This window comes from Panicum hallii, chromosome 5 (genome assembly GCF_002211085.1).
Source record: "Panicum hallii strain FIL2 chromosome 5, PHallii_v3.1, whole genome shotgun sequence".
NCBI classification, from domain to species: Eukaryota; Viridiplantae; Streptophyta; class Magnoliopsida; order Poales; family Poaceae; genus Panicum; species Panicum hallii.
This window is the reverse complement of record NC_038046.1, coordinates 20,045,149-20,068,199: the sequence shown is the minus strand read 5'-3', so window position 1 is coordinate 20,068,199 and position 23,051 is coordinate 20,045,149. Positions and strand designations below refer to the sequence as shown.

General features: G+C 47.0%; 2 protein-coding genes across 2 annotated transcripts; both read right to left on the bottom strand.

The window, feature by feature from the left end:
* Positions 1-529: 529 nt before the first annotated feature.
* LOC112893165 (probable anion transporter 4, chloroplastic) lies at positions 530-5,913 on the bottom strand. Its single transcript, XM_025960347.1, has 11 exons — positions 5,431-5,913; positions 3,780-4,330; positions 3,562-3,669; positions 3,298-3,453; positions 2,699-2,914; positions 2,268-2,477; positions 2,025-2,162; positions 1,822-1,923; positions 1,632-1,697; positions 1,391-1,475; positions 530-1,154 (listed from the first exon to the last, which is right to left on the bottom strand). The coding sequence occupies exons 1-11, from the start codon at positions 5,549-5,551 to the stop codon at positions 1,057-1,059; spliced, it is 1,851 nt and encodes a 616-aa protein (XP_025816132.1). The 5' UTR covers positions 5,552-5,913; the 3' UTR covers positions 530-1,056.
* Positions 5,914-11,227: 5,314 nt separating this feature from the next.
* LOC112893679 (DEAD-box ATP-dependent RNA helicase 15) lies at positions 11,228-16,474 on the bottom strand. The gene is made up of 13 exons (XM_025961135.1): positions 16,377-16,474; positions 16,223-16,277; positions 16,005-16,125; positions 15,816-15,916; positions 14,225-14,397; positions 13,909-14,140; positions 13,682-13,800; positions 12,972-13,028; positions 12,705-12,889; positions 11,893-12,037; positions 11,729-11,812; positions 11,585-11,648; positions 11,228-11,484 (listed from the first exon to the last, which is right to left on the bottom strand). Exons 3-13 carry the CDS (start codon positions 16,118-16,120, stop codon positions 11,474-11,476), a joined length of 1,287 nt encoding a protein of 428 aa, XP_025816920.1. The 5' UTR covers positions 16,121-16,125; positions 16,223-16,277; positions 16,377-16,474; the 3' UTR covers positions 11,228-11,473.
* Between the last annotated feature and the right edge of the window lie 6,577 nt (positions 16,475-23,051).

Below are 23,051 nucleotides of genomic sequence, written 5' to 3'. Positions count from 1 at the left end.
GTCTTCTAACTAACATTCGAGAGACAGAATCCTCACGCCCAACTCTTCCTATACTTCAGGAATCGCGGATCTCGGAATTTCCAAAGGCCCGAATATTTTCGAAAGGATACTGTAATTGGAAGGGGGACAGGAAGAAACAAACATAGTATGTGCCGATCACGTTGCGTGCTACGCGATGGAGCACGAGCGTGCGCACGGTGTCATACGATCACGGTAAAAATGGGCACAAGGGAACCAAGCGAATTTCTCGGTAAAACGGGCACAAGAAAACCATGCGAGGATATTGCATGTGTGATTTTTTTTCTAAAAGAAAACATAGGAGAAGATATATCCATTTGCGAGCTCAGGAACCGGCAACAAACATTTCCCACGTCGGGACCTCGAGGGGGCACGTGTTGACAGGGTTTTAACCCAAAACAATGTCAATGGCTAGATTTCATTTAAATGTGAAATAAGAAAACACTTTGAGGTAACCAACTTTCAAAACAATGGGAAATTGATATAATTTCCGTAGCGGGTAACAGTTCAGTTTTAACCAACGCCGTATATTCTTTTCCACAGATTAATTGCCCAGTATCTGAGCAGACACATCAAGGATTTTCGATCAAAAAAGCTAGCACAATACTTCATGAGTTTGGCAGTAGTTGTTGCTATTTCGAGTTTCGACAAATAAAGGCAAGCTGAAATTTGGTTAACTGAACAAAATATAATATGGGGGCAGGGAATTCAGGCAGAAGTTTCGGCATCTCAAGAAACAGCTGAATAATCTGAAGGGCCCTTGATGCAGCTGCTTTCTGCACAGGAAATTTCTTTGGTTCCAAGTGTACCTTCTTGTACTCGCAAGCCCAATTTCCCCAAGCCATTGCAGTAATCCAATTTGATTTTATTCTTCGATAGCCCAAACATTAGATGCAGGTATATCGCTTGCATAAAATGGAATGTTTTTCTCCAGCGGTATCTTCTCTTCCTAAAGACGAGCTTTCCCTGTTGTACGCCAAAATGGCATTGGCAAAATCAGTCAATTTCCGTATGGTAGCATATAGGACTGTCCACAGATTATTCCAAAACTCTCTCCCCAGTTGAAAAGACATTCCACACCACTGTTCCCACTATGTACAGTGCCACAGCCACCTTAAACACACTGTCCCAAGAACCTGAAAGTTAAAAGGAAATGAATAAAATATATTTTTTTGAGTGGAAATGAATAACATAGGAGGAACTTAAATAAAGTAATAAACACAAGGTGCTTATATTTTGCTATAGTGAGATGAATTTTCGACCTAATAATCACATTTAAATAATACTTGCCTTGCTTGAAATAACAGAAAGATACAGCTTTTAATGCGTCACTAGAGACCACCCTTGATTTTACTTTTTTCGAGTTTCTTACCTTTCTGAAGAATGTAGCCAGTGGCAGCAGTACCAAAAACTCCTGCAAGCACGCCAGCAGTGTTCGACAGTCCAAGAAGTACCCCCTGCAGTTTTGGTGGAAACATTATCTAGTTACATGCAGCTGTCTATGAAGATAAGCCCAAAGAAAGCAAGGACCACCAGTACTACCAGAATTAACACTAAACCTCTTACGTGAACTAGGAATATTAGACCAGTAACAAACTACATGAGTACAATACCGCATAACGTGGTCCTATGTCTTGGTGGTTTGAATACAGCCCAGATTGTGAAAAGGCATCACTCCCCTGCCAAAGAAAATGGCCAGTTACACATACCGGCAAGCATTTATAGTGGAACAGTTGCCAATTGTTAACGTATAAGAAGCTACATATAGATCCATAATAGTGGTCTTTCTGAAGCACAACAAACCTGACTGCAGGCCATACATAATACAGCCATGGCTGGAGTCTGGACTTTGCTCAGCAGTGTTAAGAACAAGGCTGGCCCAAGAAAACCAATCGATTGCATAATCTGCATCAGCACATTTCCGAAGTATTTCAAGATCAGTAGCCCTTAAGAATAACTGCTCTCAAATTCACACATGAAACAAAAATTATGGAAAAAGAACTTACCTTCCGGACGTTTGTTATAGAGACCCCTCTCTGAACAAGAGTATCAGCGATCCATCCACCAATATTCGCAAAAACAGCCATTGTCAGCCATGGCAAGACACAGAGAAGCCCGGACTCGGTTAAATTGAACTTCAGAACCTGGGTCAAAGAATTTGGGGAGCACAACAAAGAGCAAGATGATGTTATTATATGGTATTAACAATGAGGACTGCCAAACATTTCACAGGATAACTTTGTAACAACCTGATTGTAGTAAGTGGGCATCCATGTTAGAAGAATGAATGTTCCCCAGTTATGGCAAAAGTGTGATATTATGAGAGCCCACACTGGAGCCTTCGAAAGAATCCGCCTCCATGGTATGGAAGTGACAGGCTCCTTGAAGGTACCACCACCCAGTATGTGCCTCTTTTCAGCTTTACTTAGTTCAGGATCATCATCTGGAGAGCTGTGCGCCTAATTAGGATTAGATACTAGCTGTCAGCTAAGGAAAATGTATACCAACAAAAATAATTGCACTTTGCTAAAAACTTCCAGAGTGGTTGATGTGGTTAACAGATAGAACAAAATGGTAGCTAAATCAACCTTCTATGAGGAAAACCTGTCTATTTAGTAACCCGTACGAAACAGAACTATATATGACATAAGAAAATAGGGCAAGACTTGATCTTTCTTACTTTGCTTTGCCACAGTGCAAACCAGACACTTCCAAGGGATCCAAATGCATAGAAGACAGAAGGCCAACCAAATTTGCTGATCAACAGAGGTGACAAACCAAGGCCAGTGACTGACCCAAGGTACATTCCACTGTACACTAAGGCAAGAGATCTGCTTCTCTCTGAAACTGGGATCCATTTGGAAAGGATGTTGTTCATAGCAGGCATGGCAACACCCTGTAAAACCATAGATATAAGAAAAACAATTATATAAAAGCAAAAAGCTATTGCATTGTACTGTTGCAACTAGAAACTTGGGTGGTTAACAAAGCCACGCCACTAATGATATCAACAAACAAAGTTAGATGCCTAGTATAACGCAGTCAAGTTTTACCAAAACTGCTATCGAGCCGGATATATCACTTGTTTTATTTGAAGTAACATATCTGATTATTTAAACCAGTAAAGACTGACATAATATGAAGTTTGTCATCATCACGGCCTTTCATGGATGCTATTCTACCTATGTAACTTGGAGAACTATGTTGTATACACACCCTATTCCAGATAAATAGCAAAGTTATACAGTACAAAATGTAGGGACAAGTATAGCACACAACCTCGCCTATCCCCATGAAGGCACGCATGGTGAGTAAGCACGGAAGTCCAATCTTGGCAGCAAGGGGTGTAAGAATTGTTGCAAGTGACCACCATACAACCCCAAATCCTAGCACTACCTTACCACCAAACCTATCGGCCCAAATACCTCCGAGAATCTGCAGCAGCAAGTTCCATAGTGAAATGTCAGAAAGTACACCAAAATGCTCATGTAAGACAAATGCTTATAAAAAACTCTCAGCGTACAGTAAGCAATAGAAAAGCACCTGTGTAAGAAGGTAACCCCAAAAGAAAGATGATTGGATTAGACCAACTGTTGCTGGATTCCAGCTGAACTCTGAAGACATTGGAAGGATCGCGATGCTCATATTGACCTGGCACAAATGAGAAAATTTTCAGGAAGAAAAGGAAAAGGAGAACTCTGTAACACAACTATTATTATCAGACAAATTAGACAATACACAAGCATTACTGTCTAACTCACACGGTCCATATTGCAAAGAAGGAATGCAAAGAAGCAGAGGAGAACAATCGTCCAGCGCCTAGGAAACTCCTGCCACCAAGGAGAAGTCTCATTCGTATCTCCAATCCTCACAGCCTCGGCAGGAACATCAGAAGGGTTCAAGGGTGACCCCGTGATTTCATATTGCTCAGCTCTACAGTCAGCACGTGTTCTTATTGGTAGTTTGTACTCTGGCTGAACACAAGCACTCTCCAAACTAGTGAAATTCTCCCACCTCCTGGGTTTCAACCAGCCACTATTTATTGGATCTGAAGATAGAAAGCACTCAACTCGCGATAGAACCCTCTTTTTTATGCTTGCATTGTGGCATGCCCGAGTCAAGTAGTCTCTTGAGGACTCCAGCACAGGCTGCTGAAACTGCCCAGACATTTCTAGTCTTGACATTGCAGTGCTCCTGGAATAATTTTGAAGCAGCAAAAGTGTGCTCCTAGTAGCATGTCGACCAAATCTTTCTCCTAGTAGCATACACTTGTTCTGCAGTGACGTGCAATATTTCATCTCATGTTGTTTTCCTGCATAATTAGGGTGAAGAGACCTTGAGTGGAAATCTAGTAATGAGCTGTTCATTTCAACTTGTAAAATGTTCAGGGGAACAGAAACTAATCTTTATGGAACAATTATTAAGGCTGCTCAATCACACCAAACGCATATGATATGGTAAAATTCTTAAACCGCACAATGCAAGCATCAAATGATTACCCCCATATTCTCACACAATCTTATGGAAAGTTAAGCAAATATACTTGTGATTAGTGAACTGGAATTTGAACTAAATGGTGATTGTTTTCTGGTTGAGTTCGTTTAGTGCTCCTGTTACGGTGTTACCTCTCTAGAGGCAGGAGGAATTGAGGAACTTCTAATCTCAACCTCTCTAATTGGTATATTTTAGTTATGTTAGAGTAAATGTCCAAAGGAAGAGGGTTTCAATCTAGAAAAAAAACATTCCAATTGCATGTGGCATGGTCCCATGCAACCAACTTCATCCAAATAGTGTGAACTGAGCGTAGCTTAGCTGGTAAGGTCCCTTGTGGTGGAACCTACCCACCCGGGTTCAAGTCCTCAACTTGGCACGGGTGCTCATATTTTTCTGGATTTATTCCAGGATTTAACCATCGCTACTTTCAGTGGTAGGCGACGTGCCCATCGATAGCGAGGCGCATGTGGTGACTTCGTCGATCTCGAGGATCTACCAGCTCAGTCTCTCAGATGTGCTCATAGGGTAGGGTTGCGTGCGTGTATTCATAGGGGTGAGTGTATATGCGTGTTTGTGAGCGTCCGCACTATGTTTCTCAAAAAAAAAACTTCATCCAAACAGTTATATTTAGACCGTCCCTTATAAATTTTAGGAAGTATATTTATGTCCTACTTGAATTAAATTTCTTGCTACTAAATCTCACAATATGGTTTTATTAGGAATATCTTATGACCATGAGCTACTGTACAGCAATCCATATAAACATATTTAATCTGCATATTGCAATTTTATATCAAGTTCGGATTTGTTGCTAGTAGGAATGTAGGATTCGACACTTTTATTATAGTTTGAATCCAAAATACGAAGCTAAGGGTGTGCAAAGTGGTATATGTAAAACTTTGGGCCATCGTAGCGTACCATGGCTGGCAGTGGTAGGCATCCACAGCCAGGAGGGGCGGCGCTTCCCTTGTGGCAGAGTGGGGCAGGCGGGCGACGGCACCCCCACCCCACCTCTCCCCGTCGCTACACACCCCTGCATCCCTGGTCCCCTATGGAGAGAACAAGTGGCGGCGGCGGCGGCCTTCTGGAGTTGGGGAACAAACTAGAACAGGGACGATGGGGAGAGGTGCGGACCGGCGGAGAGAAACGGTTGCTTAGCAGCAGGCGGTGCGCCGTCGCCGACCACTGACTGGTGCTCGCCGCGGCACCAAGCACACCATGGACGATAGGTGGCAACCGGAAGCGGGCCGGGGAGAAACCAGGGCTCCGCCCGGACCTCCACCGCAGCAGCGGGCAGCGCTCTCGCTCACCTCTCTGTTACCCGCGGGAGACGAAGAAGCGGTAGAGAGCTCGCGGCGAGGAGATAGGATGAGCAAAGCAGAGAACCAGACAGGCTCTGATGCCTCGAAGGCTCGGACAGCAGTGGCCAGGGAGATAACGACTTCAGTGGCCAGTGGGACGGCGATCGGGCTCGGCACCCGAATATTCTGTTAACATTTTCTTATCTTCTTTGGTCACAAATATTTGATGCGTTCAATTAAAATGATAAAAGTCCAATTACATTTGATCCTTGCTCATAAAAGTTAGTAAAATGCACTGGGGTTCCGTAAACTAGTTGGATTGTTCTGTTTAGATCCATAAACTTCGAAAGTGCATATTTAGATCCACGATCGACTTACTGTCTGTCCAAAATGCTTCTAACCTCCGCTGACTATCCACGTGGACCGCCACGTTAGATCCAACATGAATTTGGTTGTACAACATCAACGTACTAAAGCCACATTAAACATTCCGGCCTCCTCCCATCTTCGTGGAATTTCCAAAATGAGCACGTCAACGGTCACCACACATCCATGGGCGGGCACCAGGCGGAGGAGGGTCGGAGCGCCTGCCCTCCCAACAGGGCGCCGCGCGCGAGGCTGGGGCTGAGACAGCATTGGCTCTATTGGTGATGGCAGACGACGTCCTGCTCCAGATCCTAAGGCGGCTCGAGGGCGACCCGTAGGACTGGGCATGGGTGTCGTGCGCGTCGCCGCGCTGCTCCGCGCTGCTCCGCGCCGCCTGCCTCCCGCTGTGCCTGTCGCGGGCGCTCCTCGCGGAGCTGCTCCTGGCGCCGGCCCCTGACGGGGTGCCCGCGGCGTGGATGGCGCTACACAAGCTCTCTATCTGCTGCCCGGGCTCCTCCATGCTGGCGTGCTCCTCGAGCCCACCGAGGCCACGGCTACCTCGCACAACCGCATAGGCAACGTTGCGGCGTTGTGGCCCCAAGCACCGCGCACAGCGCCAGTGACTCCAGCGACGTCACGGGTGACTCGTGGTCGTATGAATATCTGTACCTGGATGCGGCCTACGACAGCTCGTCCGAACGGCAAATCCTGTCTGCGGCTGCGGCCGTGGACCCTGCCCAGCCTCCGGCCGCACCGGCAATCCGTGAGGTGGAGGAGGAGGATGAAGCGACCACCACCAATGCATCCTGCGAAGGCGTTGCCCGGTGCGGCGTGGTGGCTGGGCACGGTGGACGCGCACCTGGCGTCGGACCTCTACGGCTACCATGACGACGGCGAGCCTATCATTCACATGTACTTCTGCTAGAACCAGAAGTTATCCTCTCCTTTGCTTTCGGTGGAAATTTTTTATGTACATCCGTGTCCACGTTGGATTTGATGTGGCGGTCCACATGCACGGTCAAAGACGTTTTGTGCTGGTAGTGACTCACTTAAACAGATCATGGATCAAAAAATGCACTTTCGAAGTTCATGGACTTAAACAGAACAGGCCAACTAGTTTACGGACCGCGGTGCATTTTACTCTAAATGTTATATTTATAGATTTCTAGTAAAGTGATTTTTATAATTTTGTAGAACTGCAAATGCAAATAGTTGAGAACTAAGCAATTATTTGAAGATATGGAACTGGTCAGGTTATTATATTATGGACATAGCCCATAAGTTGTACGGAGCAATCTCCCAGTCCCAGCTGAGCTGGAGCTCGCCCTATAACCCACGACTCCACCAGTTCTAATCTTGCCCTAATGGCCACTACGACGTTGCAACTACAAAGTGGAGGCATAACAAGTCTGCTGGAGCTAGACGACGGGCAGAAGAAAGGGCCAAAGGGGCACAAGGGCTATTGGGCTTGGTGATTATATTGCCTTAATATGGTACCCAAAACCCATGATTCAAGATGCAGGTTTTACTAGGTCAACCCAGTGACCCAATACCCAAAATATAAACTCTGGTGTAAATATCCATTGGATCGACCCATTAAATTTCACTGTTAGGCTATCTCCACCGGTGTCCTGTAAAAGGCCCGGTTCTGTAAATTGGAGGATTCTGTAGCTTCCGTGAACCTCCAGCGGTACCCGCTAAAAGGATCGCTAAAATGAAGGACTCCCACTGCGTCCGGCACAGATGAAGGGGCGACCGGCGTCCTCCATGCCTGTCGCCCCTTCCGCGCGCACGCGGGAGGAAACGGCCGGCCAGGGGAGGCGGCTCGCGCGGGAGGAGGGGCGGCGGGCCGCGGTCGGCGGGGCGCGGAGGAGGGGGCCGGCGCGGGCGGAGGGGCGGCGCGGGCCGGCGGGGCAGGGGCGGCGCGCGCGCGGGAGGGCGCGGTGGGGCGCGCGAGGCGCGGGAGCGGCGGCAGCGGGGCGCGGAGGGGCGGCGCGGGCGCGGAGGAGCGGCGGCGGCGGGCGCGGAGGGGGCAGCGGGGCGCGGAGGGCGGGCGGGCGCGGAGGAGCGGCGGAGGAGGGGCGGGACGGCGCGGAGGAGCGGCGGGCGGCGCTGCGGGGCGGGGGAGGGCCGGCGCTGCGGGCGGAGGAGGGGCGGGCGGCGGAGGAGGGGGGCGGGCGGCAGAGGAGGGGCCGAGGAGGGGCGGGGGAGGGCGGGACGGCGCGGGGCGGCGCGGGGCGGCGGGAGGGCCGGCGCTGCGGGCGGAGGAGGAGGGGCGCTGCGGGCGGAGGAGGAGGGGCGCTGCGGGCGGAGGAGGAGGAGGGGGCGGGCGGAGGAGGAGGAGGGGGGGCGGGCGGCGGCGGAGGAGGAGGGGGGCGGGCGGAGAAGGAGGAGGAGGAGGAGGAGGAGGAGGGAGGGCGGCGGCGGAGAAGGAGGAGGAGGCGGGCGGCGGCGGCGGAGAAGGAGAAGGAGGCGGAGGAGGAGGCGGGCGGCGGCGGAGGAGGAGGAGGAGGAGGAGGAGGTGGGGCGCTGCGGGGCGGCGCGCGGGGCGGCACGGCGGGGATTGGCGCTCGGGGGAAACGGTTAGGAAGAAATGATAAAAAATAAAATTGTGGGGTATAGAGGATGGAAATAGAGGATGTTGTTGGAGTTAAATTTGGTATAGAGAATGAAATTGATATGGAGAATGGAAATAGGGGATGAGATTTGGAGAATATCGCTGGAGATAGCCTTATTAGTGGCTGCCACTTTGGGTCGTCAGGTAACCCAATTCTCCGATACGAGTATACGACGGTGCCGTGCCTCGCCTGTCGCCGGCCTCACGACGCCCGTCCGCATCGACCGAGTGCCGCCGTCCACAGCGCCTTCGCTCTGCCCGCGTCGCTCCCCAGTCCCGTCGCTCCCTAGGCCCCTCGTCGACCGCGCCTCTACCTTCCCAGTCATCGTCGTCTCCCTCTCGTTGGTTTTTGCTCCGATCCATACACCATCCAGCGGATCCAGGGTAGCTGCTGAGTGCCTGGCCGGGGGAGCGGGTGGAGATCAAGGCAGATTGCCATGCCCCTGACCTGCCTTCTTTCCTTTTGTTCTAGAAAAAGCCTGTAGCTGTGATTGTGCGATATCCAATTCTTCATTCCCCCCGTCTCTCTCTGTTCAGTTGTGGATTTATTTGTTCTGTTGTACTCTGATCCAAATGCTTTTTAGGCCGGCAACCCGGCGCTAGCAGTGACATGAGGATTGGATGATTTAATCTCCTCTTTGTTCAGATAGGTTCAGAGAACCAGACTTTGCAGTTCTTCAGTTTCAGGGAGTCTTTAGAAGATATTGGAACTTCAATCATTTCTGTACTGGTAATTTGGCACGGTCGACTCGTGAGAACTCATGGCTTTGATCTATGGTGCAAAACTTACGCGCATAGTGCAATGTAATCTTGTAAAATTTAGTTGCCCATCTTGTCGTGAAGCAGAACAGTATGTTTTGATGCATTTCAGAAGCAGCAGTGCTTACTTTGATCGTTTTGATACGTTTCAGAAGCAGCGGAGCTCGTTTGATGCGTTTCAGAAGCAGCGGGGCTCGTTTAATGCCTTTCAGAAGCCGCGGAGCTTGTTTTGATGCCTTCTAGAAGCATCAGAGCTCGTTTTGCAGCAAGAACGCACTGGCTAGTGCTTTTTTGGGTAACCCAATGTTTTAGTGGGTAAAGTTGTGCTTGTTTTGGGTCAACCCAATACCTATAATTTTTCCACCGGGTTTAGTGGGTCGGGCACTGGTTGATCCAAAACCAACCCAGTTGCATCGCGACCCACCATGGACCGTGAATTCCCTATTGCCTTCAGTTCACTACTTAATTACACCATCCTTATTCAAGAAACGGTGGTACACTTACTCAAGTGTAAAGTGATCATATAAAAAAGAAGTTTTGCCAGTGCCATGTTTTGTAGAGCTAAACTAACTACATGGAACCATTGGGCAGCTGGCATGTAGAAAGACACCTTACAGATTTGCAGCTCGTCCAATACGTGTGGCAACTAGTGAGCACAGCAAGGCAAAAAGCTCTCTAATTGCAAGTTGCATAGTCCCAGATAGTGTTGAGAAGTACAGAGTGGGCAACAAACGTACTCAACTCAAGCCAAGTATAGGAGCTAAATGTGGAGAAAGATGTGAGCAGTTGTTGCGCATTGCATTAAACATTTGAAGCGACGGAAGTTCAACTGCTTGGACCGAATCAAACCACCTAACCAGTTCAACGTACAGTAATTTATAAAAGCGCAAAGCGTTCACGAACAAAGTATCAGTTGACCAGGAGTTCTTGTTTTGAAAGACAGACCGAAAGATTTTAGTAATACAGCAAACGAGATCCTTGTATTCAGAATAAGGAATTGGACCGAACTAATAATTAGAAGAGATCCATCGGAGTAATAGTAATCAAGGGATAACCGAGAAAAACGGGGCCGAGCATGGACAAAGTACTCGAAATAAGAGATGCTCCATACAGTACGCTTGCAGACTCGAGCTTTCCCTGCATCTATTGTACTTCAATGCCGCACCTCTGCCACCAAGCGGCTCACTCTACCCATCTCAGAGGTCAGGAGGCCATCTTAGGCCCTTATTGGATCCCAGACCTAAACTTTGTTATAAACAGGGGACTAAAAAGGAGTAATCTTCAATGACACCTCAACTAACCATTAGTACTCCAAACCCACCTAATTCAGACTAAAAGCAGCCAAAAGAAACCAACCATCTAAGAAATGAACAGAATACCCTTCACCTTATCCCTTCACGCATATGCAAAAAGGAAGAACAAAACAAACTTCCTAAATCTCTTATCTGCCTTTTAGTCCTTGGAATCCAAACAGGATATGGGCCAATTTTAATCACCTAAGGTTTAGTCCAAACTAAACTTCAATCCGAGGTGATCCAAACAAGGCTTCACTGAGCCATGTATGATGTACACTTGCCTTAGCGCGCCCACCCCCCCCCCCCCCCCCCCGGCACGTCAAAGCACACGGAGGAATGTTACAGGACGGATACAACGAATGCCAAAGTAGGCAGGATGACATACCCAAAGTAAATCAGGCAGGTAACATGGGTCATGCAGCGAACAATCAAAATGTTTGCCAATAACATAGAAAATGTGACAGATGCAAATAAAATCCTAAAAACATGAGCACCAATAGTTTCATGGTCTTTGGACCTAAACTGCCGAATAAGTACAGATGGAACATCTTCAGGAGATACAAGGTTATCTAGTAGTCATCCAAAGATGATGCGTTGAAGCAATCCATCGCTCACCTGGATCCTCAAGATGGCACTGTAGATTAACCAACATAATACAACAGATCAGCACTTGAAGTGGCAACATACCTCAGTACCATGGATGCCAGTTAACGACTATAAGATACAGTACTTACTGTATATTGAAGTGTCAATCTGATCAGGCAGCTCCTTTATGTCAACCTCAAACCTTTCTTGCACCTTTAACATCAGATATATTGTCAGGCTTTGCTATGGCACCAGATAAGTAAAAGAAACGGAGAAAGGGCATCGGCACAAACCTGATTGAGAACATCAGAATCAGATGCAGAAGAAACAAAGGTTATTGCAAGTCCCTTGGTGCCAAAACGTCCAGCCCGACCAACCTGCAATGGCAAATGCATCAAAAAGAGATGATAAAATGATAAAACCATCCCAGCACTTGCAAGAGGGGTGCAACAATTACCCTATGCAAGTACGTATCAGCAGAATCTGGCATATCATAGTTTACAACAATGTTGACCCGCTCAATATCAATTCCCCTACCGACCAAATCGGTAGCCACAAGAATCCTCTTGTGTCCTTCCTTGAAGTTCTTGTATCGGGTCAACCTATCAAAGCCACTGTTAGATCGGAAGAGCAATTGAAAAGAGAGCACAAAGTGCAAATGTCTTGGACCTTCACACACAGATGCATTGACATCAATCCGGTGAAAAAAATCAACTACAGCCAATGGTTACACTGGATATGCCAACACATTGTAATGCTAAGAGCTCGCAATGAACTGGAGACAAAATAAAGGTGTTCTTCCATTTTACGCTTTAAAATAGATTTGGTGGTACTGGTCAGCACTGGCATCAGTCTACACCTAGTTCTAAACATTATAATAATATAAAACATATATAATTAACTCTGGTGCCATCCATACCAATTTACATCCAAATCACTAGCATGATTATGTCACTACTTCCTGCAATCATTATATTCCTTTTAAGAAAATAATGGGGATTGCCCCATTGCCATGCACAAAAAGAAAAGTAAATCATCTACAGCATGTGGAAGTTCAGCGATATGTAAGACCTCAAATCTGTTCAGTGAACCTCATCTGCAGCACAAGCTTATATCACAAAACTGATTAATTAGAATCATCTACAGCACAAGCTCATAAATCACGGAGCTGATCATTAATCACACAAAAGCATGAAAAACTAAGCGCAGCATAATCAAGCCAACATAACAGTGGCATAAATAGAGGGCCAGACAGCAAATGGCACAAACCTCTCTTCTTGCGTCATTCCAGAATGTATGCAGATTGAGGGGAAATTGCATTCGCCGAGCAACTTGTTCAGCTCTGCAGCTCTACTAACACTTTTGACAAATATCACAACTTGGTTGAAGTCGAGCGCATCTAAGAGATCATTCAACTTCCGATTCTTCTCTGCCTCACTCAATTTGATGTAGTGCTGAAATCAGAACTGAAAAGTTAACCAAGATGAACACAAAGTTAAAAGGCGGTTCAACTTTCTAATGGATAATTCATGTTACCTGAACTAGACCATGAAGGGTCAGTTTAGCCTCATCATCAACATAAATTTCCATAGGCTGTAAGGCAACAAATGATAGATAAAGATATTAGTGCTGGGACCAATGCAACTCGAGCCATTCCAGAAGGTATATCAATAGATCTCATGTCAGAATTTTCTGCCTCCTGTAGCTTCAGTTATGCACTGAGTACTGGGATTTGACCATGCCAGCTGTGCTTGGTATAAGAATTCCAGCCAAAAGAAAAGCAGATTTGTCGCACTGATCATGACATGGTAGCACCAGAGGCGGTTTGCACTGATGCAGTGGAATCCCAGTACAATAAAAATGCGGGTAGACAACTGATAAAATCAAAAGTGGCCTTGCACGATCTACCATATAATCACCCTCCCAAACCCAAACCCCACATTCTCCCCTGAACAGTTCACATTGACAACTGAAGATTCCACTTCATCAGAGACACTCAGAATGTGCACAGGTACTAATTGATAAACCAAAGCCAAGACTGAAGTGTCCAAATAACTTCGCTATCCACCAAGGTTGTTGCTTAAAGGTAATGACAGGTGGTCAGGAAAGCAACAAGCAATCCCTTCGACCTACTGATAATAGAACCACCATCTCTCATATCGACATACGTGCATAACTGCCGGAAGCAAGGAGGGACACAGACAGGAGGAAGTGCAATTGAAATGAGTTGGGCCACAGGACATTACATCTTGCATGAATTTCTTGCAAACTGGGCGAATTTCCTTGCTGAGGGTTGCTGAAAACATCATCACTTGCTTATCATGGGGAGTCATTTTGAAGATCTCCTGGACATCTCTACGCATGTCTGGAGAATATGTATACAAGTTAATTAGAGAACTAACAACTATGATACAATGCAAATGGTCAAGATGAACTACTAAACATAGAAATATGCCAGGAAAGGGCAGCTTACCAAGTGATTCAAGCATCTTATCACATTCGTCAAGAATGAAATGCCGCACGTTCTTCAAGGGAAGGTCCTTATCTCTAGCTAGAGCAAGTATCCTTCCAGGCGTGCCAACCACAATATGGGGGCATTCATTCTTCAACAGATCCTTATGATTTTTTATGTGAACACCACCATAGAAGACAGCGACTCTTAATTCAGGCAGGTATTTACTAAATCTCTCAAATTCATGGCAAATCTACAGGATGTGAAGTAAATAGACAATCAGCATATGCAGATATATTTAAGAGTAGAAGTGGAGAACTGTAAAACAATAACAAACCTGGTAAGCTAACTCTCTTGTGTGGCACAACACAAGCGCAGCTACTTGGCCAGCAACAGGATCAATCTGCTGAAGAGTTGAGAGGACGAAAACCGCAGTCTTACCCATCCCAGATTTTGCTTGACAGATAACATCCATTCCAAGAATGGCTTGAGGGATGCATTCATGTTGCACTGATGTGGAACCAAACAAAGTTGGAGCAGCACCCCAGTAAGAAAAAAATCAACCTTCTGTGTCCGTTAATGAAAAGTGATACCATATTCTCCTCCAGAAGGAAATGTCACAAGAATTTGTACCTGCACACCAACAAGTGGAAATTTAACAACCATACTATTACAGGAATAGATCAACAGACAATATATGCAAGGATAGATACTTGACTGTTATTCCATCTGATTCAACTTCAAAGAAAAGGAAAAGTGTGACAAGTTTTGTACATGCACAATTAATGTTGGTTGAATTTTCTTTTTACCTTCTTTGCACTATCATGATTTGGTAATTTGTATTGTTACATATATATACAGACTTTGTCCAAGACTATCGACGCCAAGGTTGCACTCAAAAACATATGCCAATATCACCTAATAGACCAACACAGCAACAACATTCCAGAGGGGTTTATAAACCTATTAAACAACTGGTACTTGACTTAATTGTTCATTGATGTGAGACATATCAAGGTATTCTTGTACGGTTGTACTCACTCAGTCCAAAAATACATTGATTTTTAGTTTTGTCCTAAGTCAAGCTATCTTAATTGGACCAAATTTTATTGAGGATTACCACCATCTACGACACCAAATAAGGACACCTCGAAAATGTATTTCATGATTGATCTAATGATACTATTTGGTGTAATAAATAACTAAATATCAGTACTATTTTCTATTTGGTTAAACTTAAAATAGTTTGACTTGGGACAAAACTACAAATTAGCTTATTTGGGGACGGAAACTCAGGTCATCATATTACTTAGAGAAACTCTCTTTATTCATCATTCAGTTTCAACTTCATATGGAAAAAGTTACAGCTCCAAAAGCTAAGTAGCTAAAATGTGATGCTATAGATGTACTATTTTAGGTGTTACAGAAAATGAACAAAAATATTTCTTTGACGCTACTGGCAAGAGTAGACGAACAGGCAACAATACTGAAACAGATGACATTTCTCTTTGATGCTTAATCAAAATTGTCATGATTTATCTATTGCAGTTTATGAAAGTCAGTGCTGAACAGTAGGACCCAATATTAGATTGCTGTACCATATCCAGTTACGACTCCAGCTATCAACTATATGAGATTCAAACAAAAGTGCTCAGACCCGCAAAGCCTAAAGCAACAAGCTGCCAAACCATAGCCTAGCGGCCTGAACAAAACTCACAATCAGATTATTCAATTGCACTTCAACACAGGCTGTCAGGCTAGAGGGGTCAAATAGCTCGATTTCGAGCCCAAGGAACATACTCCAAAGAGCCACAAACTTGCAATTTAAGTGCAATAGCACATAGTCCACATATATTGATTCTGAGGCATCTAATGCTAATATGACACAGAAGGCCATCATAAGCAGCAACACAGTGAAGTAAGCTTGCCTTCGGAAGGATGCTCGAATCCGCAGTCCTCGATGGCACGGAGCAGCTCCGGCTTGAGCAGGAAGTCTCTGAACCCCGAGCTGTGGATCCCCACGTACCCCCTGTCCACACACCGCGAAATCCCAATCCGTCAGATCAGACTTCCCAAACACGAACCCTAGCAAGCGGAAACCGCCCCGTAGCACGTACTTCTTGACGACATCGGCGGAGCCGTTGGTTGGGGCGCCGTCGGCGACATTCTCCACCTCCTCCTCGTAGTCGACGAGATCCTCCTCGTACACCTCGTTGTCCTTCGCCTCCACCATCCTGCCTGCGGCGGCAAAATCACGAACGCACGCGTATAAGGATCACGAAGCACAGACCACGTGAACCTGACGAAGCAGTTCCAGCAGCATCAAAACGCTCACCTCGAGATCTCGGGGACGGAGGGAAAGAGAAACGAGCGGATCGGGGTAGAATTGACTGCAAAGAGAAGCGTCAGATACGGCGATCAGGAGATGACGGGTGGTGGATTTGGGATCTAGGGTTCGTGGAGGATGGGGAGAAGCTAGGGTTTGGAACCTCGGGGCGGCAGATTCGAGCGCAAGTCGAAGCAGAAGAGGGGGGACAACTTTGTGCGTTTTTATTAGGGGAAGGCCGGGAGGGGTGGCGGGGCGGGCTGCGGGCGAGAGGAACCGAGGCCCGTGGATGCGAGGAGAGGTGTGCGGCATCCATCGTCCATTTCCATGAGAGCTGAGCAATTAGATAAGTTGGAATTTCGGGACCCCAGATTCGTCACGATGGTGACGAGGACGATGAAACGGATTTGTCTGAAAAGAGATGATAAGGGATGTAATCTGGATCCGCTCATGGGGATTAATCCGTATTTGAATCCGGATATTCAATATCGAGCTGTATTTGAATCCGGATATTTAAAATTAGATTTATATAATGTCGATAATCACTCATATCTTATCCGACACATCTATCTAACATTATTTGTACCTAACCTAAATCCAAGGAAAAAAACAATTCTCTATATTTGTATCCGTGGATATCCATATTATTCAATCTGTTTACACTGTATAATCATTTAGATATGAACATGTTAGACTTGTCACATGACTCACAACTAGATATAAAAAAGTTAGACATTTATCCATCTCATCCACAAAATGATCGGAACTACACGCAACAATCAAAAGTGATATCATTATTAGCATTTTTCGTTGCAGCTTTCTAATCAAGCCATTGACACGAAGTACATAAAAAATTAATCTCAAGTGAATAATCCAGGTTAAAGTACTACGGTACCTACCCTTGCCAAGTGAAAATAGATATTTGTGGCGTGTGGAAGAGCGAGATTTCCTGCGTGCTTGCTATCATCATAGGTCTTGTTTGGGACGGATTGTGATGCAGCTTATGAGCAATTTTAAGCCGCTTTCCAGCCAAACGCTTCGCTTCTTGAAGCGCTTCCCCCGCCAGCGCTTCCCCCGCCAGTTCACAAACGCGCGTAACCGAGCAGCGGGAGCGGACCAGCTTCTCTGCCGCTTCTCGCGCCGCTCCCCCGTGCCGCCCCCACGCCGGCCCCCAGCGCCGCCCAGCGCCGGCCCCCTCGCCCCCCGCCGGCCCCCAGCGCCGCCTAGCACCGCCCCCCGCCGGCCCCCGCGGCGCCGCCCCCCGCCGGCCCCCGCGCCCCGCACCGGCCCCTGCGGCGCCGCGCCCCCCGCCGGCCCCCGCGGCGCCGCCCCTGCGCCGGCGGCCCCCGCGCTGCCCCTGCGCCCCGCACCCCACCGGCCCCAGCACCGCCCCCCGCCGGCCCCCGCGCCCCGCACCGGCCCCCGCGGCGCCGCCCCTGCGCCGGCGGCCCCCGCGCTGCCCCCGCGCCGGCCCCCAGCGCCGCCCAGCACCGCCCCCCGCCGGCCCCCGCGGCGCCGCCCAGCGCCGCCCCCCGCCATTGCCGGACCCTTCCACTCCTCACCGTCGAAGTCCCACGTCCGGCTATCGTTCTCGTCATCCAACCACAAAAATCGATTTCTGGTGAGCCTCCGATGCTCATGCTCTCGTTATTTTGCGACGTTCGCCGTCGGTTTCCCCGGAACGCGGCCATGCCGCTCGTCCGCGCCGCCGTGGGCGCCGCTGCTCGTCGCCGGCCATCGCCGGCCAGTCTTTTGGCCGTCACGGGTGGCGTTGTAGGTGTCCCCGGCTGCAGCAAAACCGATGGTGCCGAACCTCGCCACCGGTTGGCCTCGCCGTCGCCGGGAACGGCCTGTCATGGTCCGGCCATGGCTGACCTTGACTGGTCCCGGTCTGGTTGACCGTGGGCCTAGGTTGTCAGTGACTAAAGGGGTTTCTACGTAGAGTTAGGGCTGGTAGAAAAAGTTTGGTTTGGGTTTCAGACAGGATTTCAGCCCATTCAATAAGCAGTCTACCAAACATTTAACTTCTGTGACCAGCTGCTTCTTTGGTAAGCTGCTTCTCTGGCCAGCTAGCCACCAGCTGGCTTCAGAACAAGTTTCAGCTGTGCCAAACAGGGCCATAGAGTATTAGAGTGATTCTCAATTTCCTTAGCGCGCGTGCGATGCTAGCAGATGGCAGCGAACAGTTTGCAGCGTCTAGTAATTTCACGTCACGTAATCCTGCAAATAAGATTATCTACTCTGAACAACACTCTCCTCATGCGTCATATTAATTGCGTATTCCTTAGTTTCAATATTGTGTAAATACGATATGTTTTTATACAGTACAGATGTAGACGCTCGCATAGACGTACGTACACTTACTCATGTGAATATACAACGCTACTCTACCTCTTTGAGTCCGAGAGACTGAGCCGAATGATCTCGAGATTGACGAAGTTATAACAGATGTCTCGCTATCGACAGGTACATCGCCTACCACTAAAATAAAGTCTCGCTAAATCTTCGAATAATCTAAACATACGAGTAGCAATCCTACCAAGACGAGTACTCAAACCCGGGTGAACACTTTACGCCATAAGCAACCTTACCAGCTGATCTATGCCTACTTCACACGGATATAAAATTTTTGCATGCTCAAAGTTCTTTTTATATATAGTTAAAGGTTTTAGGATTCCTTCTTAAAAGCTCTCTAACATAGATGTCTAAAGATTCGTCCATTGTATGTTATCTAGGTCTTTTAAGTGTTCACTTAAAGTTTTAGGCTTCATGTTTGAAAGTTTTCAACAAATGGATCCAAAGTTTTATCTGATATTGTTATTCAAGTACTTTTTGTTGTGTAGCATTAAAAGTTTTTCTATTGGTAGATTTTTAGTTATTTTCTATATGGCTTCATCTATGACCTATTTTGTATCTACAACATTCCTGTAGATACATAGAAAATATTAGCCATGAATATAAATTAGGAGTGTAGAACCTTTTGTGTACATGGTTGTGAGTACTTCAAATTAGAGTATTAGGTCTTCGAATATGTGAATTAAACGCTAGGGATATACAAAAGTTTTATAAAACACGCTTATAACCATCTCAGATCTAACTTTCAATGGCAAAAAGGTTTAGTTAATGAAGCTCCCTGCTTGCAATCGTTAAGAGATAGAGTGATGAGCATGACGTGTAAAAAATCGACATCCTCTTGTTAAATAGTCCAACATGAAAAAATAAAATTATTTTTTCAGCCTCAATAAAGTCATAGTGTTAAACTACTTCCACAATATCACCATCTAAGTGTGGTGAGTATAGATTGCCAAACGTATAGGAACCATATGCACATCTACCATGGTGTGTGTTTCTTATCGGACACCTCTAGATAAGACTGTGAAAACTCTCACGCATAAAAGTTACGGATCACTACTGGAAAATAGCTTATTTTCGTCGGCCAGAAACCGTCGAAAATAGCCAGAAAGCTGTCGAATATATATATATTCGTTGGTCGCCCGACGGAATAATATCAACGAAAATACATATCTTTTCGTCAGCCAACGAAGCCGACGAAAAAGGTATGTATTTTCGTCGGTCTCAACAACCGACGAAAATAGTGTAGTTAGTTTTGTTGGCTTCACTAGCCGACAAAAATATTGGATACGCTCCAGTATTTTCGTCAGCCACCTGGCCGACGAAAATACTGGGCGCCTCCTAAAAAAACAGCTGCTGTATTTTTCATAGTTTTCCAGAATTACAGATAACAGTTAATTAACATAAAAATAGCCATCCATAAGCATAATCATGAAACAATCATGAAATACATCCAATACGTGCAATTATGAAATCCATACTCTAAATGACATATATATATATATATATATGTCAACGAAACGCAAAAGCACAAATCAATGAGGGGTAATATTATGTCCGCTGCCGCTGTCACCTCTAGAAATGTTACGCGTTGTCGATGGTGGCGTGGACGGGCTGCTAGAAACTCCTCGAGGATGACTACTCGTCGAACCCTGATTATAGATAAAGTTAAATGTATATAGTCCTTATATATAAGAAAATTTGAGCATTGCTAGTTATACGAAAGAATTACCACTCGTGGAGATGGTAGATGCATGTATGGTACAAAGTCGGCGGTGGTGGAGGAGGCGAAGGAAGAGGTGGCAAATTAAATTGTGATCCAAGGGTAGCCGCTAACATTTTCTAAAAACCGATAATAGATTAAGTATCTTATCGCAATGAAAAGTGCACAGCAACTTGAAAAATATCAAACTTGCATAGTACCTGAAGCTGTCGATGCTGAGTGAAAAAACCTTGCATGTACTCGTGTTGTTGCCTTGCCCACTCCTCTTGCCTCTGCATCGCCTCTCTATGCTGTCTTATCTCCTCCTGCAGTTGACTTTCCCTTTCGTAGCATCGAGAACTCCGAGAGGACTGAGAAGATCTTGCCTCACTCAAAGCACCACTTGTATCAATAACGTCATTCACACCGACATCCACATCACTTCTCCTCCAATCGTACTCCTCCCCATGACATGCCACCATTTCATTTCAATATCTCACCTACCATTCAAGCAAGCAATATTAAGATAATATTCAAATCATCGCTTAATTGAAATAAAATTATTTTACTAACCAGTGTCTGTGTGGCATTCTCCCTGCAAAGCAACTCTAACTGTGTAGAATCTGCGCCGTGGTGGTCTCGAATGTATATCTCAATATAGCTTGGGGCCACCCCACTTTGTGCCTCCTGGCAAAGAAGAAATTGTGGTATTGCAAACAAGTACATAATAATCAAATTGAACTAATAATCACATACCATTCAACGAGCCAAACGAAAGTGTCCATCGGCCCCATATCTTTGTGTAACCCGTGGTCCTGCTTGACGATTACCTCTCTTCATTTTGGATTATTCCACAAAGCTGGGTGAAGCCCAATAAGCACAAAGTGCTCGCCAAGCATCTGGACACTTTCTCAACCAAGGCAAACCGCTAATATCAACTTGAAGATACTCATCCTCTCGGAGATATATCTCAGAAGCGTTCAATTTCTTGTTCATGTCTTGCAGCTTTATTTTCTTGTAGTACAAGAAAACACACTGTATACGAGCATTGAACATCATGTCCCTAACCACTTTCATCGCTGCCTTGTCAAACACAAAACGAGCCCTAACTTGTAGGCACTGCTCCTCCCCTCCGGCAAACGATACCTCTCCTAAAAAGGAAAATAAATTAGTTAGACAACTTATAAATAAATCAAATAGATAATAGTTATACAAGTTATACAAGTTATGACAAAAATTACCCAGAACTCATTCCAAACCCTCGCTGCAGTCGTTGTCAGACCCGGGGCCACCGGGCTGGGCACATTACGTAGTCTAAGAGATTAAGCCCGTCTTATCTCTTATTTATTTCCTTTATCTCTTGTTTATCCCGTTTAAATAGGAGATAGAGCTAACCAACATGGAGAGGATCTGCTCGAGATATGCTCTGGTATGATCCCCTGACGGAGGTTGGTTAGTATCTTTGTAACTCTGACCTCTCGGATATATAAGGGAGGTCAGGGACACCCTCAAAACAGAAGATCATTAGGTCATTTTGCACCAAAGGGAATACAAACCACCATACAGGACGTAGGGTGTTACGCTCCGTGCGGCCCGAACCTGTCTAAGTCTTGTGTTCCCTGCACCTTCGAGTTCCTGATCTCGGCGTCCCCTCACCCAAAACTTACCACCTTGGGCATATCCCTCGGTGGGCAGCCGGTTAAACACCGACAGCTGGCGCGCCAGGTAGGGGAGCGCGTCGAAGATCCACCGGCGAGCTCAATGGCGTCTTTCAACTTCATCAAGTCAGTTCCTTCTCAGGGCACGACGTTCGTTTTTTGCTCGTGGGTCTACATCGCAGATGGCGCGGGCAACTTTCGGCGATTCCTCGTCGACATGACGCCAAAAACCTTCGCTGCGGATCCCCGCAACGGCCTCGACAAGTTCGTCGACGAACTCGACAACTTGCCGCTCCATACTTCTGCAGCACGTGTCGAGGAGGCCAACGTATCTGGATCCCTCTCCATGTTAGAGAAGGATCTGGACTTGCTGCTCCAGGACGGAAATCCTGAAGCCACCGCGCATCGGGGGGCTTCGGGTTGTTCCGGTCCCGGTGATTTGGTGATCATCTCTTTGCCGAAGGGGTGCATTGTGCATTGGAGGGGCATGATGCTCTCCGATCTACCCGAGGCAGAGGGCCGGCTTGTGGCTCACCTCGAGCTATTGCCCTTCCAAGAAGGCAGGCCATTGGCTGCGATGGCGGAGGGGTCGACTGAACTAGTCGACGAAAGCTCTCATGACCTTTCCTCCCGCCAGGTGCTGATGGCCGCAGAAGGCGAGGACGGTGGGGACTTTCCCATCGATAACTTTGAAGTGATCTCCGAAGATGAGATCACGGCCAACGTCGGTGACGAGAATGACACCGATCGTGAGGCGCGGAGGGCCAGGAACAGGGCCCGCACAATCCGGCGGAGGAGGGCCAATGAGCGCAGGCGATCTATGCATCGCGAGCTTGACCCTGAGTTTGCCGCTGTCACCGAACGGGGTTTCCGGACTCCGGTAGCCAACATCACCAGGGTGACGGCCATCCTCGAGCGCAGCCACGATCCGGAGGTACGTCAAGCCCTCCTCTACGCGCAGAGGGCTTGGATCCAGTTGGATCAACACAACCCGGCGCCTACCATCAGGGAGGAGCGCGTGGGCGAGAGTCGAAGTCAGGCTCACAGCCGAACGTCTGGTGGCCGTCCTCGACACCAGATCAGCAACGACAGTGCGCGTGGGAGCCCGGCCCCTGGCGGGAGGCAA